The sequence below is a fragment of the Lepisma saccharinum genome, chromosome 5 (assembly GCF_977018435.1).
Source record: "Lepisma saccharinum chromosome 5, izLepSacc3.1, whole genome shotgun sequence".
Lineage (NCBI taxonomy): Eukaryota > Metazoa > Arthropoda > Insecta > Zygentoma > Lepismatidae > Lepisma > Lepisma saccharinum.
Genome location: NC_139233.1, coordinates 63190702 through 63209145, shown reverse-complemented (window position 1 = coordinate 63209145; position 18444 = coordinate 63190702). Strand labels below are relative to the sequence as shown.

General features: G+C 36.8%; 1 protein-coding gene across 2 annotated transcripts in view; it reads right to left on the bottom strand.

Annotated features, from left to right (window-relative positions):
• LOC145988387 (neuroendocrine convertase 1-like) overlaps window positions 1-18444 on the bottom strand; it is a 145850-nt gene that overhangs the window by 33866 nt on the left and 93540 nt on the right. For both annotated transcript variants that reach the window (XM_083123266.1, XM_083123267.1), the window contains exons 6-7: window positions 9715-9880; window positions 2326-2498 (exon numbers count right to left, since the gene is read on the bottom strand). In XM_083123266.1, the coding sequence (XP_082979392.1) occupies window positions 2326-2498; window positions 9715-9880 (339 nt within the window). The remainder of the gene's footprint in view (window positions 1-2325; window positions 2499-9714; window positions 9881-18444) is intronic.

Sequence of the window (18444 nt, the reverse complement as noted above, 5' to 3'; positions counted from 1 at the left end):
AACAATGGATTAATTTCAAAGATATATCGTAATCAACAATAATTAAGCATTGTTGAAAACGACGACTGTAACTATGCAACTACAACCAAATTCATAATATTTTAAGATGTAGGCCTAAGTGGCAGGAGAAATACATACTATGGTAAGTAGGTGTGTGATAAGCATAAATTAATATTAATAACAACTCTATTGTGAACTGGTATCGTTGTTTTCTGTAATATGTCATCAAGTATGAATTATACCACAATTTTCTGGAAACACCGAAAAATTATGTAAAATAATTACTCTGCATTAAAAGTAGCATTTCCATAAAGTTGAAATATGTAAAGAAGAATCTATTTTGTTTAATATTTGTGGATTACTTAAATCTCCAACTACACTCGGTGAAACAATTCTCAATGATACAAGTTTAACATGAACTTTCTAAGCCTACATGTGTTCATTCTCTTCAGATAACATTTTGTTTCACCTATTGTTTGTTTTGTTTAGCGTTAAAGGTAGTGTTGCCCACGGGACGAGACGGGACAGGCTTTTAAAAATTCGAGACGAGACGAGATTGGTCATGTGTCCCGAGACAAACGAATATTTTCGAGACGAGACAGCATTTCACAGCATTTCCACGAGACGAGACAGGCCAAAGTCTCGTCTCGTGGGCAACACTAGTTAAAGGTACTTCCACTGAGATATTTTAAAAGTGGTTTCCCGAGGAATATGAGACGCATGAAGCCTGTGCAGCATGTATTTATTAGTTCATGGTTCACTTAATTTAAAGCTAGTTCAGCAACTACTGAAGAATGAAGAGAGCTTGTTATATATGTTAGCTTCCTAATTCTTCTGTTACTTTATTTATTATCATGAGGTATATAATCCGCTACAGATTTAATCAGCTGTGTGTACTGCATAAGACACTTATTTCAATACTGAAATGAAATATTCACTTTCGAGAATTGAACATAACTGCGATAAAGGTAAATATGCTTAACATAATTTTATCTACTGCATATATTTCTTTCAAAAATTCATATTTTCTCTCTTTCTATGTGCATTTCTGTTTACAAATTTAAAATCTAAAAAAAATATTATTGTTTCTCCTTCTATTGTAGATAAAAAATATTATTTAATTGATATGTAGGATGTAGGAGAGAGAACTAGAACCAAAACAATGTGCTTAGATAATTGACGGCCCGATAGGTGACATCTACTTCCAAGGAAATTTTTCCTTCTTGAACAAATATGTGCGCGCGTTATAAGCCTATTGCAGCATACTCATTATTAAACAGTGTGATATAAACTGATAAAATATGGAATTATTATTATTATTATTATTGAGCAGAATAATTCTTTATTTTGAGCCCGTAAACTAATTTGTTAGGTTAGGTTATAAATTACTGTTCTTCCCATCGATGTGCTGCTTGGATTTGTAGATTTTAGTAATCGCAAGCTCCAAGTTATGAATCACCATGATATGTCACTTTGGACTTTTGTGTAGTTTCTTCTAGGCGTGGTCGATTGCAGTTGTCAGGACTGTTGACATTGGTGCCAGACATTCGCTTAAGCATTCCATGGCAGTTGGTTCTTCGGCGCAAGGCTGTAAGGTAAGGCCTTGCTTCTCTCTACAACTGAAAAATATAGTTTCGCGCAGTGGCGGTAACTTTGACGCCGTTGTGAGGCTTTGAACTATCATCAACCTGTACCAATATAAAACCGAAATCTCTTCGGCAGCTGGAGGATTTTAAGACCAAGGGCGTAAGGTTTGGCTTTTTAATGTTAGTTCTGTTTTTGGGGTAACATTTTGAATTCCTCAGAATTTCAACTGATACAGTAGTATCAAGTGTAGGAAAAATGAGATTAAAAGAAAACATATTACTACATCAAAAATTGCAGTTGTAATATGCACCCGATTTCTGATAAGCATAACCACATTTTATGCAGTGGGAATTCATGTATATTAATATTTGTAATATATGAACTTGCGACATATAATATATGCATTGACAGTGATTTTGATAGAATGGAAGTAGGAAAGAGAATGGAGAAATATATATATTGCAACCTTTAATTGCCATCCAGTAATTAGTAGACAAGTCAACATAACATGATTATGTTCGAACACGTTCAGTGGTCCACTCTCGATGTCACTTCAGAAGATTCTGGATTCAACTCCGAATTTTGTCATAGGTGTCCTTTTAAGTATACCTTCAACGATTTCATTTACATCATTTAGCCTGGCTAAAGGGATTATCCTAAAGAGCCCGAAAAGTGATGTAATACAAGGACAATTAAATGCAACGTAATTGTGACAGAACTGATGAGTTCGCTACGTACCTCGGTCACTCCTCTCTCAAGGGACTCCAGGGCCAGTCTCCCGGGCCCTTCCACAGTTTTTCCATCGTCATTGGGCCCCCAGGAGGCGCTGTAGATGTCGATCAAATCCTGGCCAAAGCCCAGAGCAGTTCCCTCCACTCGATCGCTCACTGACCCATCCAGCATCCTCACTCCTACAATGAACATTTAGGCTGTTACAAATGCTGACAATGTTTAGAAGGAAGTTTTAGTTTATCTTAGATAACTGACTGAGAATAATATGCCTGAAAATATCTAGAATGGCAGTGACAGGAACCCCACTTTGTATAGGAAGGGTCCCAGTTTCGATGCTGGTGGAGAAATTAGCATAGTTCACATTCCACTTTACACTGTAAGCTCAATCCCAAGCATAAGATGAATTTAAAGCAAACTTTCCCTGGAATCTCAGGAGCTGATAGTGATCTCACTTTAAGTTGAGACGATGGGCACCTAATGCAAGATCTTGTGAACTCATACTTGAAGTCTCGATCAAATATGATTATAATAATTTTTAAGTACTTAGACAGTATAGAAGCTTTGGGAATGTCTGATGAAAGCAAATCGATTTTGGTTCAGAGTCCAACCTCCATATCCGAAAAGATTTTTGCGTTCGTAGGAATTTTACCTGTGTTCTCTCAACTTGTGCTGTAGACCAATCAGCTGTCTTCTAGCAGAGACTGTACTAAAAAAGAGTTGTATTGATAGCAAAGGAACAATTAATCGATATCTTTTGCAAAAAAAGATGTTAAAGATGAGGGCAGTATTACTTTTCCTCCGTCGTGCCTGGCAATTGCGTACAATATCAGTTTCCTTCAATGTGAGTTCTACATTCGATACAGTTGAATCTTACAGGAGGAATTCAAATACATCAAATTAACTAAAAGCTGTATTACAATTTATATTTGCTCTATCTTTCTTTGTACGTACCCTTAAACGTTCGGTACTTGCTGCAAGTACAGTCATCGACAATAAAAATGGAACACCTAGATCCTGAAATATTAACTTCCCTTCAAGGCATTGTGTTGCCTAACTCTACGGCGGTGGTAGAAGTTGTCATGGAAAATCCACTTATTTATTGCCGGTGATGAAGATACATAAACATCCCAACGGCGAAGGAGGCGGAAGAACCAAAAATCCTCTGCCTTGAGGAAAGGGTGTTGACCAAAGGCTAAGGGAGTAAACCCTGAAAGAAAATCCTGGTCCCCCAGGTTGGGGGTTGGGCGTGGGGCCAACACCCCCACCCTGGAAAAATTTATCTCGTTAAAAGTAATCAAAGAGCTATCCCCGGACGGAAACATCTGACGACGAACTGGCGAAAGAAAAGTACAATGATATATGGAACTTGGAATGTAAGGAGTTTAAATGGAAAAGAGGTAGAAATTGTCTCTGAAATGAAAAAGACAGGAGTGAAATACTTGGCAGTAACAGAAACTAAGAAGAAAGGACAGGGATGTATAACATTAGAGGATGGATATATGCTAATATATAGTGGAGTACCAAGATCTGAGAGGGCAAGAGCAGGAGTAGGTTGTATCATTCATAAGGACAATATTAAAAACATAACCAACTGAACAGCTATTAACGAAGGAATTATGATAGTATCCATCAACGACGATAACCATGAAAGGAATTTAATAATAGTGTATGGACCTAACGAAGATGAAACAGTTGAGAAAAGAGAGGCTTTGTATGAAGAACTCCAGAGTACCATAGATGATATCACAATAGGAAATATCATCATTCTGGGAGATCTTAATGCAAGAGTAGGCAACAATCCAGAAGAGGCTGAGATGGTTATTGGCAAATACGGTGAAGAACACTGTTCAAACAATGGACAAAGACTGATAAATCTTTGTATTGCAAATTACCTTATAATTACAAATACAAAATTCGACCATAAAAAGATACACCTATATACAAGAGCTGAACCCTCTAAGAACGAAAAATCAATAATCGACTATATAATCATAAACAGAGACCAAATGAAATATGTAAGAGATGCAAGAGTTTGGAGAGGCCCGGAAATTGGCAGTGACCACTATCTTCTTATAATGAAATTAGTAACACAAGTTAAAGAAAATAATCTTAAGACAAAGAAAAAGCATGTGTCAGAATCCCTCAAAAGTTATAAGTTGAAGGAGAAGAAATATCAGGACATCTATAAAGAGAAAGTCAAGGATAAAATAGAAGAGCTAGGGACAGGAAGGAATACAATAGATTTGGAAGAAAGTTGGATGAATTTCAAGAAAATAGTGCTAGATTCAACAAAGGAAGTATGTGGCACATACAGAATAGGAATAAAGAACAAGAGGACCCCATGGTGGACAGAGGAAGTAAGAGAACAAGTGAAAAAAAGAAACAAGCATGGCATAAATATTTAACAACAAAAGACAAAGAAGACTACCGAAAATATAAATTGAAAAGACAACGTACTAAAGAAATGGTCATTCTTGCAAAGAAAGAAGCATGGGAAGAATTTGGTAAATTTATGGAAAATAATTATAAAGAAAACAAGAAACTGTTTTATAAAGTGTTAAAAAATATGAGGAAAGATAAAGAATGTCCACTGAAATTCATCAAAGATAAAAATGGGAAAATGTTAACATAAGAAACAGAAGTTATGAATAGGTGGAAGGAATATTTTATGGAATTGTTAGAAGGTACAAATATGGAGGAACAAGCTGATGAAACAACTCTAGAAGTTATATTGGAAGAAGATGACATAATTAAGGAAGAAGAACTTAATAATGCCATAAAAAAGGTAAAAATCGGTAAAGTTGCAGGTCATGACAGGATTACACCATAAATGGTTAAATATATGGGAAGTACAGGAAAGAAATTATTACTCCATACTATTAACCTTGCATGGAAATACAAAAACACACCAAAGGACTGGAGAATTGCAGTGATCACACCAATATTAAAAAAGGAGACAACCGATTATATTCAAATCACAGAGGAATTTCATTGTTGAGTGTCCCAGGTAAAATCTATGCAAGAATATTGGAATACAGGCTCAGGCAAGAAATGAACACCAACTAGAAGAAAGCCAAAGTGGATTTAGACCAAATCGAAGCTGCCAGGACTTAATTTTTACACTAAGACAAATAGATATCAGGAAAAGTGATAGAATATAATAAAGAAATTCATATGTGTTTCATAGATTTGGAAAAGGCATTTGACAGGGTACCTTGGATTAAATTATGGGAAGTGCTGCAAAGAAGAAAAGTGAATGATAACCTGATCGCTAGCATACAGAGCTTTTACAATAACTGTTGTAACTACATCCGTACAAGTAACATAAAATCTGATGAATTTTATACATCAACTGGAGTAAGACAAGGCTGCATTTTAAGTCCACTTCTGTTCATAATTTTAATTGATGAAATTACAAAAATTTGCAAAAGAAAGATTAAACCCGTTACTGTTGGGAATTGGCTCATGAGACCTGTACAAATATCAGAACTAGCTTTTGCAGACGATCTCGTTTTATTTGCTAAAACTGAAAAAGGACTTACAATATAATTTAGATGTATGGAACAGAGAACTAGAAAAGGTAATTATGAGAATTAACACCAGTAAAACAAAAACAATGATAATAAGTAGAGAACATAGAACTCATACCATTAAGATAGAAGGCGAGAGCTTGGAACCAGTAACAAAGTTCAAGTATTTAGGGTCTATAATAAGCAGCAGTGGGAAAATAGATGAAGAAGTAAATAATAGAATTGCTGCAGCAGGAAAATTATATCATGCTCTAAATAGAAACTTCATAAATAAAAAGGAAATTACGAAGAAATCAAAGTTGACAGTTTACAAAACAACGTATGCACCTACACTAATTTACGGGTGTGAATCATGGCCACTAACAACTAATTATTCTAGCAAACTTCAAGCAACTGAAATGAGATACCTAAGAAGAATAGAAGGAAAAACAAAACGAGATAGAGTAAGGAATCAGACAATTCGAATGAGCCTTAAGACCCAACCTTTACAACAACAAATAGAAGCGTCACAGTTGAGGTGGTTTGGTCATGTTCACAGAATGAGTGAAGAAAGGATACCTAAAAAGATATGGCAAGCTAAAGTAGATGGAAAGAGACCAAAGGGAAGACCAAGGCAGACCTGGGACGGTTGGATGGAAGAAGTTTTGAGGAGAAGAGGATTGGATACCAACAGGGCAAAAATGTTAGCCAGGGACCGAGAAGGATGGAGAGCTCTTTGCAAAACCTCTACACCTGACGGTAGAAGAGGATCGACTAAGTAAAGTAAAGTAGATTTCTATTAGACTATCTGCGCATAAAGTTGACATAAGACTATCTGCGTATAAAGTTGACATAAGACTATCTGATTATAAAGTTGACATAAGACTATCTGCGCATAAAGTTGATATAAGACTATCTGATTATAAAGTTGACATAAGACTATCTGCGCATAAAGTTGATATAAGACTATCTGCGTATACAGTTGACATAAGACTATCTGCGCATAAAGTTGACATAAATAAACTTCAACAACTTAAACGTATCCTTAAGTAAAAAGAGAGAGAGAGGCAGAGAGAGAAAGATGCAAAACGAGACAGCACTGTATAGCCTGGTTTATATTTTGGGATATGACATTAGTGTATGTGCTACTTAATATCTCTCTCCCAAAATCCAAAGCAATATTTATTTCTGTAAACTGCCTCGCGCAAAATGAAAGGATATTCGAGTACTATTTGGTCAAATTACTCTACTCCGTTCCCATTCTACCACGGATTTAAAATAAATGTATATTTTTAATTATTTACCAGGGGCTTGGGAGGTAGAAATACGTCAAATGTTATTAAGAACTAACATAAAATTTGGTTCATATTGTCGGAACTCTTCTAACAATTTAATACATAGCCCCTATAGTGTAAAGACGTACAGAAATAGAGCCAAGTACGAAAATTAGGAACTGAAAATAGAGAATAGAAAGTATCGAATCAAAGTCAGTCTCAAGGTACTGATGCTATCACTTTCCAGTCATTCTGTATCATGATTTATTGAGAAAAGTTCTCTACTAACAATTTCTATAGTTTTTGTGACAAGTTTTGTCCGTTTTAAATTTAAGTAATTCTTTGTAAAGTTATTTTCTAAAACTAACTCGGTTACAGTTACTTCTATAGAAAAGGAAGTTACTTTTCAGACATTCTTTTAAAAAATGTAATTCAATTACTTGGAGCAGTAACTGTAGCTACTTTTACAGTTACATTATCCTACATCACAGCCTCAGTGGCGGAGTAGTCAGTGTAACAGTCCCAGGTTCGAACACTGGTCAGGCATGGATATATTCTATCATTGTGTTTGTCACATTTCATCAATCAATCACTCATCTTTATAGCTGAAGTTAACCTAAGAAGTAAGACAGAGAAGTAAAAAAACGAAAGTACAATAGCATAAATTCATTGCACATAAATCTGCAAGCAGGGTGTTCTCTTTTTTGGCGATGACCATTTACAATTAACATTAATTTTCATTAATTTATACTAAACATCATATGTTTAAACATGAAAATATAGCGGTACTAAAATTAATAGCAAATCATTATTTTTGACAAAATTGCATGAATCAAAACAATTTACGGTTAAAATTCTGTTCATATTTTTGTTTAGCAAAATTTTGGAACTCAGTTTCAGTTATTCATTTCAAAAAGTAACTAATTACAGTTACAATTACGTGAGAAAGTAGCTTTCATTTGTGTTACATTAAGGGCTTGCCCTTGATTAGCGGCAAAACCTTATTTCTGATTACGTAAGCGTGATTATTTGTTTATTGTTTCGGTTTGTTTTTCAGTCCGAATTATGCACAGAGATGTTAATCGAGACTGGACTTACAGCTTAAAGCAGGGTTGTTAAAGGTCCAGGAATTGTAAATAAATTCAATTCCGGTCCAGGAGAGAAAATCAGCAAGCGTAAATGGGTTCTGGACCGTAAAGAACCTTTTTATCTGTAAAGTATTTCAATTCGGTCCAGGTACCTTTTCTCCCGATCAATTTAAATACGCCCACGAACCTTTATTCTGAATGAATATAAATACGGTCCAGGAACCTTATTTCTGAATGAATTGAAATTCGGTCCAGGAACCTTTATTCCCGGATCAATTTAAATACGGTCCAGGAACCTTTTTCCCAAATCAGTTTAAATAGGGTCCAAGTTCCGTATTGAAATGAAACAATACGCAACTTGGATCGAATACGGACCTGACGATAAACAATTATTCACTTGTGAGCATGAAAGACTAATACAGGTGCTGGCTGTCTCGAGAATCTAATGGTAGAAATAGGCAAAATGCTGCAGTCACATTGCCCCTCTCCATGTAGCCCCATTCTCTTGCATGTGTTCCTTCCCTTGGTTGTAGCAACACTGCCCGCCCCTGTTGTGATATCTGCTGGGAACACAGCAGCCTCACGTTACCTCATCGACGGCTCCTATTGGCTGCAGTTTCTGTATCGGATGCCAGAGGAACACGTGACTGGTTTGTTTGAACTCAATTTGACGCCACACTAATATAGTCCATTGCGTTATGTACAGTAACTCTTCGACAAGGGAGTTTTTGAACCTGGTCCACGAGAGAACAACAGCATTTTGATGTATTCCCTACGCTACGTTTTCTACAACCGCAGTGTAACATTCCAATGTAAAACGTACTGGCGGACATTTTTAGAAGGCAACTTTTGATCGGTCAACCCTGGTCTGGGAATTGTAAATAAATTCAATCCCGGACTGGATGAGAAAATCAGCAAACGTAAATGAGTTCTAGACAAACCTTTTCATATTAAAGCATTTCAATTCGGTCCAGGAACCTTTTTCCGGATCAATTTAAATGCGGTCCAGGAACCTTTTTCCCAGAATGAATTCCAATTCGGTCCAGGAACCTCTTCTCCGGAAGAATTTCAATTCGGTCCAGGAACCTTTTTTCCAGCATCAATTTAAATACGGTCCAGGAACCTTTTTTTCAAGAACAATTAAAAGACGGTCCAGAAACTTTTTTCAATGTAACAATATGCAATTTGGACCGAATTTAAATTGTGCGAGAAAAAAGTTTCCGGTCCTGCAACGGAACCCAATAGAACCCATTAGAATTTATGGGTTCCTGGATCTTTAATAAACAAAGATAATAATTTAATAAACAATAAACGAGCAACCCTTAAGGTAATTTCATATTAAGGCTGTAACTGTAAATACATAAAATGGTCATGGTCTTTATTGGAGGAAGGTGGAATATAGGAGGACCAGTGTAGAAAGGTGAGGTGGGGGGGTCAAAAGCCATCTCGCACGGGTGAAAATTTATGTTGAGCCACCCCTAGTTACTAGTGACTCTTGACTTCCAAACACTGGTCCCAGCCTACCTCCAATCCAGGCGTTGAAGGCCACCCCGACGCCGCACTTCTTGTTGTTGGCCACCATGGCTATCTCCCCTGCGCAGCGAGTCCCGTGGCTGTTGGAGTTGTACATGTCATAGTTCGGCGTCGGGTCCTCGTCGTCGTCGTTCACGTCGTAGCTGATGGCGGGCTCCTGGAAAGAACATCTCTGTGAGCCAGGCTTGTCTCTAGAAATACAGGGTGTTTTCGTGACCTTGCAGGGTGGATGGAGATTGACCGAAATACTAAAATGAGATAAGGAATCCCGACCCGGAAACACGTAATTAAGAAGTTATAGGCCAAAACTTTTGGGGCTGCCTATGACAGTGGAAGACAACTGAAAGATGCTGCTTGTAGATTTAATATGGGCACTCAAACGGCAAACGATTGGGTGCCGAGGCGAGGGACATCCATTGCATCCCCTTCTGGCAAGAATCCTTACTGCTTGTGACATCGTCAGAACGACTCCAGGGATGTTGGAGCGAATGCGACAGAACTACTTATGGCGCTGTCGTTAATGCATCGACGCTAGGGACCGTAATTTTGAATACCTACTGTAACGTTTTAGTACCAGAAACACTGTAGTAATGCCCGTATTAAATCTACAAGCCGCATCTTTCAGTTGTCTTCCACTATCATAGGCACCCCAAGTTTTGGGGTTATCAATCGAGCGCATCGCGTGCACACCTGATTTCCGCCGAATCCCAAGCTCAACTGGCTTGGAAGCCACCGTGACGTCACAAGGACGCCACAAGTGGCTCCTCGCCATTGGCTCCGGTTCGGGGATCAGATGTGCCCCGCGATGGGCCGTCTGCTTTATTTATTTCAGAAAATACAAAAGAACATGTAAAATTACACTTTCTGAATACAAAATCTGCCAAGGGCAGAAGATCGGGTACATGACAGACATGTCTGAACAAAGAAAAATACACTGCAATGTTATCTACTAACAAATGTACTGCATGGGGGTAAGAATACAATAAGGCCCCCAATGCAGCCAAAAACTCATAACACTGCTCTGCAGCAAAAATGAGGTTTTTAAATGAATGAGTGTTCCTAAATGGAATTTTCACGCTGAATTCAACGGTGCAATCCGTTTTTTCCTATCACGTCAGATTTTCGAGAAAATCAGGAATTTGTGTTTCATAAAAGTCCCGTTTATATACCATAGGAGGGCATGGAGAGTATTTATAGTTAAATTGTGATTTGACCTTTGTATGTGATCTGGCAACACTATTTTAACTGTTTTTTGTTGCACAGGTGGTCGAGTGATTTGTATTCCTAGTGCTGAATGGTTGCATGAAGTGACAAATTGTGTATATTCGGACAACAATGTCTTCACGTGGCTGCAAAAACGACCCGAACACTTTCTCTTAAGTATGTGGGAAGTACATGTTGGGTAAACAAAGACTAAAGATAACGCCATTCATCAAAGAAGCCTACCTTGCATATTTTGGACTTGTGCTTGGCGATGAAAATAAACCATGGGCACCCCAGAAAGTATGTAAGACTTGTGTTGAAGGTTTGAGGTTCTGGATGAACGGACAAAGAGATAAATTTTATTTTGCTCTGCCAATGGTATGGAGGGAACAATTAAACCATACGGATGACTGTTATTTTTGTCAAGTTCAAGTGTAAGGTTTTAGTGCCAAGAACAAAAGTGACATAGTGTATCCACATTTGCGATCTGCGATGAGACTCATCAAACATGACGAAAGTCTACCTATTCCTTCTCGTCCATCTTCAAGCTGTACATCGCCTCGAAAGGAAGTTGTAAGCGATACAACGGACATCAGTGGATCAGTACAAGTGATAATACCCCACATTTATTTAGTCAGACCACACTGAATGACTTGGTACGTGATCTTGCGTTACCAAAGGAAAGTTCTGAACTGTTACCTTCTGTACTGAAAGACAGACATTTATTGTTACCTGGCACTAAAATTTCATGTTACAGATCCCGGGAACAAGTAGCTAATATTTTCTTTATTTTCAGAAGAAAGGTCTATGATCTTCTGCAATGACATACCGAAACTTGTAACGTGGCTTGGTGTAAAGTATGTAACTTCTGAATGGAGGCTTTTCATAGATTCTTCTGTAACCAGCCTGAAAGGTGTGTTACTCCACAATGGCAATGTTCTTGGATCTGTACCAGTTGCTTATTCTATTACTTTGAAATAATCATATGAAAGTTTGCAGTTTCTATTGCAGTGTGTGAAGTACTCCGAGTATGGGTGGGTTGTATGTGGTGACTTCAAAGTTATGAACCTTTTACTGGGACTACAAACGGGATACACAAAAATGCCGTTTCCTGTGCGAGTGGAATAGTCGAGACAGACAAAATCACTGGCAAAGGCGGGAATGGCCCATCCAGAAGACCCTTGCCACCCGGAACAAAGAATGTTATGCATGTGCCCCTTGTGGAACCCACAAAAATTCTTCTCCCTCCTCTACACATTAAAATGGGTATCATGAGCCAGTTTGTACCTGCCCTAAATAAGGACAGTGAGTGTTTATCAGAGAATGACCCTAGATAAGCTGAAAGCAGGTGTTTTTACTGGACCTCAGATCAGGAAATTAATGTGTGACCCCAATTTTGAGGATACAATGAGCCAAACGGAAAAGGAAGCCTGGGAGAACTACAAAGATGTATAAAACTTCCTAGGAAACAGGAGTCCAGCTTACAAAACCATTGTGAACACAATGTTGGAAAATTTGAGAAAACTAGGGTGTAACATGAGTTTGAAGTTACACTTCCTACGTGCTCACATTGCCTATTTTCCAGATACCTGTCTTGGATTTTACAGCGAGGAACAGAGTAAACGTCTCCATCAGGATTTCAAAGACATGGAAAGAAGATACCATGGTGGTTGGACTGTGAACATGATGGCAGACTACTGTTGGTCCCTGAAAAGGGAAAGTACTTTTCATGCATTAGGAAAAAGTTCAAAAAGAAGAAAATTCCTGCCTGTAAATTAAGTGAGGTCACTAAATAATATCACTTGTTGGTAGTTCTTGTGAACTGTACGTACATTGTGTTTACAATTACATAATTATAATATACACCAATTTTTTAAGCATGGCAATGATCTTGTAGAAGGGTATAAATATATGTCGGTAATGGTTCAATATGCAAATTTTGTTTTCATTTTTTTTTCAACAATCTGGACGTGATAGAAGAGAACTGCTTACATATTTGGAATCAGTGCCCCACAATTAGGGGGAAACTACATTCGAAACCAAAACATCAAGAAAAAAATTTCAAATTGCAGAGCGGTGTAATAAAACACTGTAGCCTCTTCCAACTGGAGGAACTGAAAGAGAAGAGTCCCATCGTCGTAGACAGCGGCTATGGAAGTAGGTGTCGCATCAGAATACAGAGTGATTCGGTCCGGAGTGGCCCGAAAAATGGGCTGAGGCGTTTCTTTGGCTTGGCGCAATCTGCTGTAGGCCCAGTCCCACAAAGTCGGGTCCCTTTGGAGGAGCGCAAAGGCGACCTTAAGAAAAGCGTGTTACAACCAGTGCGTGCTTTAGTGTATCTTGGCCTTCACGTCGACCTCGACAAAAATGTGATTTCGGCCCCTTTTAAGTATTTGCACATAGTGCAAACAGTGCCTCGCAATATTCTGCCACTCAAGCGAATTCGCCAGGCCCTCGCCGGATACATCTCATGGGCAGGGCCCATCCTCAACCTCTCTCTGTGTGTCGCCTTTGCGCTCCTCCAACGGGACCCGACTTTGTGGGACTGGGCCTACAGCAGATTGCGCCAAGCCAAAGAAACGCCTCAGCCCATTTTTCGGGCCACTCCGGACCGAATCACTCTGTATTCTGATGCGACACCTACTTCCATAGCCGCTGTCTACGACGATGGGACTCTTCTCTTTCAGTTCCTCCAGTTGGAAGAGGCTACAGTGTTTTATTACGAGTTTTTGGCTGCATTGGGGGCCTTATTGTATTCTTACCCCCCATGCAGTACATTTGTTAGTAGATAACATTGCAGTGTATTTTTCTTTGTTCAGACATGTCTGTCATGTACCCGATCTTCTGCCCTTTGCAGATTTTGTATTCAGAAAGTGTAATTTTACATGTTCTTTTGTATTTTCTGAAATAAATAAAGCAGATGGCCCATCGCGGGGCACATCTGATCCCCTAGTTTTGGCCTATAACTTTTAATGACGTGTTTCCGGACCGGGATTCCTTATCTCATTTTGATATTTGGGTAAATCTCCATCCACCCTGCAAATTTGAATCAAGTTCACAGAAACAACCTGTATATTTGGAGGGGTCCGAAACAAGTGTCTCAAAATAATTATATTAACATAATTATATTAAGTTAATTAAAATAGTATTTATTAAAATTTTCAAATTATTTAATGTAATAGTTTATTACATGAATAGGTGAGACGGTATAAGGATAGTGATATAACAGCACGTGTTAATTGTCTAGCTTACGTACAGTACAGTTACGGTCGGCAAAATTTGTAAAAAAAAAACTGCCCTGGCAAGGAAATTAATGTCAAATAGATAACAAATTGAATATTTATTGAATATCAAAAAAGGATGTTAGTAGTTGTCGAACGACTTAGTGGATGTTGCTATTTAATATTCGCAATTTATTTGCCCGTATTTAGAATTTATTTGCACGGGTGTTAATTAATTTGCACGTACTTAGAACTAATTTGCATATCTTTAGAATACTTTACATTTATGTATTTGCTTATTTATAGGCTAACTTTTATGAATATATAATTACTTATTTTATGAAAAATATGTATATAGAAGGTAATTAGAGGTACTAACGCTATGCATATGATATTATATTCATTACTGCTAAGTATGTAATGTATAAATCGATAATATTAATGTTTATAGTATTGAAAATAAGTTTTTATGGTTTATGAACCGCTATGAAGGGTGTTAATGGTACGAAAGAAGACGGTCCCGGTACTCGAACTCGCGATATGTAACGGTAATAAATGGTTAGGCCTATAGTGTATACTACGTATGTAATAATGTATATTATTATGGTATGAAAGACGGTGGTCCGAAACAGGACCACCATCTGTACTATGAAGAAGGAAGAGCTATCAGGGACGGGGCCTACAGTTTTCACCATTTGCTTTTATCACGGGGTAACGAACCTAGTACTCTTTGATTATTGATTTGGGTAGTAAATTTGTGTTACTGTGTGCTATTTAACATAATATTGAGTTTATTTTTTACCAAACTTTGACTTTATGTCAAACATTTTTCCAGCTTATTCTTATTTTTATTCAAATAACACAATTTAAGTGCGTTCCTTCACCGATCCAGCGAAGGTAAGAATTATGAAGAGCGACCCTCTATATATAACCTCATCTCACTGTTGGTCACTCCTTCACCTAGTTATTTTCATGCAATCACCTACGTTTAGTGGATTTTGCCTTCTTTCTGTTTGATCTGTTAAATAATCCAGTCAATATAAATATACTTACATAGAATAATCTGGTTTTGTATAAGTTTAACATATAATCGTAATATAGTTGGATTCTCAGAAATATAGTTCCTGCTACATTTATATAAATCGAAGTCTAGTTAGTATTGGTCTGTAAATATTGGATATGTAAAAGGCAAACTGAATTTTAGTTATAATCCAGAAATTGTCGATAATTTCCGTTCCTTTTGTAGCACTAGTTGCATATTTTCAAAACTTTTTATTGATACCAAACCAAAATGCAGTCTATCAGAGGCACCCACCAAATGAACAACATAAAACCAGAAACCAGATTCATCATCGATGCCAACATGGATATCATTATTCGAGGTACTTTCACAGACACTGAATTGATTTTGAAACATGAAAAAAATTACATTGTCCTAAATAGAGAAGAGTACCCATCATGCGTCTACAAATCAGATGCGATCTTCGACACTTACAAGAACAGATTCCCCACACAAGAAGACAGATTCAGATCTATAAACATTATAGGAGAACTTTACTTCACCTTCGAGGGCAGTGGAGAAAATATAAAAGTGGAAATCACCAACATCTCTGCTGGAGTCACCCTCAACTTTAAACAGTGGCAAAAATTTCGATCTTACTACAAATCCCTCATGGAAGAATTTCAGCAGCGGCTAAATCTTAATCCCTATGTGACTATTGCTCTTTGGTAGAGTACTTTTCATATATGTAAATCTGATATATTCTATATTTGTATATTAAACAAAAATAAACTTAAAAAACTTAACTTGAGTGTTTTATATGAATCCAAAATATATATATGTAATCTAATGAAAATAATTTAAACTTTTTAAATATTATTGCTAAACAGTCACAATTCAACATATAAGTTGTTCTTGCAGGCTAATAAAGCTCTGGCGTGTGGGCCTATGCCTCCTACAATCCTCTGTAAAATTCGTGTTGTCCTGTGATTAATCAATATACACAGTAAGCCTAAGCTTTAAGCTTCAATCAGTGGAGTTTAGTCCTCATAGACATATAGTGATTGTAGTAAAAATACGACTCGTATAACTCCTGGTATTAAATCAATCACTCAAAAAAAAACAAAAAGCGGTAATACTTGAAAATACCTTGAATATAAGATTTAAGACTAAATAACAACATACAAAACATTTCTTTTTCACAAATCTTTATTATTTGCACTAAAATACATTACACATTAATATTTTTATTATTGTACCAACATATAAGTCTTTGAACATTTCTGAATGCGCAACCTTGTTCAGCTGGGGGAGAAGTATCAGAATGATACTTGCACAATCCTCCTTGAAACATATACAAATTCTTAAGGGATGGACAGTTTACAGTTTGTAAATCAACAATGTTATCAATATTAAACAAATCTTTGATAATTTGGGATTTTCCTTTGCAGAAAAATGTACCACCTTGACAGTTCAAGTTCCTAACTGCCCTCCGAACATAGTATATTTCACATCCACAAGGAATATCATACATTAATGCATGGAGATTGTCTTTAATCCAGCGCGATTCTTTGTTCTCTTTGAAATAATCGGGAACACTCACAAGCGCATAATACACAGTGTCCAAATTTATAGAAGTTACACAAATCTCACGCAATATTAATTTTCTGTTATAAATAAATCCTTGTACATCAATAATGTATTGCACCATTTTCGCTGTTATTGGTCAAAACTCTCACAAAAATCCTGTGCTACCAGAAGTAAGCTCTGCCAAGCGTATAGGATCTATAAGAGTTTTCACTAGTTCGATATTGTTTGAAATTTCACATAACACACTATAAAAAGCTTTGTATTCCGTCTGTACCTCGTGTGCCGTCAAAGCATCCGCAACATCCTCATGTTTAGTAATATAAAAATCAAAAATATGTTTTGTGTTATCAGAGTCCCGTAAATAATACTGGATTCTCTCGCACATCCACTTAACACATCGTTGGCATTTATTCAAACAGCGTTCTCCTTGGCAAGTAAAATAACGTTCAGAGAGTAAATCTTCATCTTTACAGCATACGCACTCACACTCGTAGAAATGGTTAACAACACAATCGTGGGCTAGTTGGTTGCCTTGATTAGAATAACATCCCCAGCATATAATATACTTGCCAGGTGTATACCTCTTCAAAGTCTCCAACACACAATCCTTATAGATGTAATTGGAAAAACAGGGACATGATGCAATTATTTGACTCATGTTCTAGTTGGTTACTTTGTTGGTGTTATTTCCAGTAACAGATCCTTCCACTCACAGATACACAAATAAAAGCACCTGGAAAATAGAAACATAGTTGTAGTACTTGTTTACATTACGCATATTCATTTTTGTATTTACTTTTTCGTTTCTTTGTTTTCTGGATTTATATATTATTTAAAAAAAACTAGTGGAGAAATATACATTCCAGTGGTAAAATCTCTTGCGAGGTACTCACCGTAGTGTGGTTAGCCTTGTTTGTGGAGCTTGAAGACGCCATCTTTCACTAACGGTCCCTTTCAGTCACACATACAAAATTAGAAGCACCTGAAAAATAGAAAAATAGTTGTAGTACTCGTTCACATTACGCATATTCTTTTTGGTTTGCATTGACGTTTTCTTCGTTTCAATCTTAGGATTTACGCATTATTTAAAACACACTACATAATAAAAATCACTTACCTTAATTATAGCTTCTCTTGAGTTCTTTGTCTGAAACTCTCAGACAATGATCACAAGTTGATGTCTTCTCTGACACAGTGGTTCAGAAATTCTTCTCAAAATAGCTTCTGCTTGCTTTTACGCAGTTTTTATACCTCATAAGCAAAACTGACGCCTTCTCTGATTGGTTGAAATAAAACCATCGCGTTTTCTAATTGGATGAAATGAAACCGACGCGTTTTCTGATTGGTGGAAATAAAACCGACACATTTTCTGATTGGTTGAAATATTCTTAACATTAGCATGCATTAACAAATACACCCTGAAAATAGTTTGAAATATTATACACACCTTAGAACTTTGTAATATCGAATGTGAGATACAAAACGCAATATATAGAAAATTTAATACAAAGATTTAAAAAAAATGTCTTTGTAAGTCCAAATTCGAACAAAAAATGTTGCCTGAATAGTTAAAATTGTGTTATTAGAATAAAAAATTACATAAACTTGTGAAATAATAAATTAAAATTTGATAAAATGTCTTTGTGAGTAAAATATAACAAACAAAATGTTGTCTGAATAGATGAAATTGGTTATTTGAGTAATAAT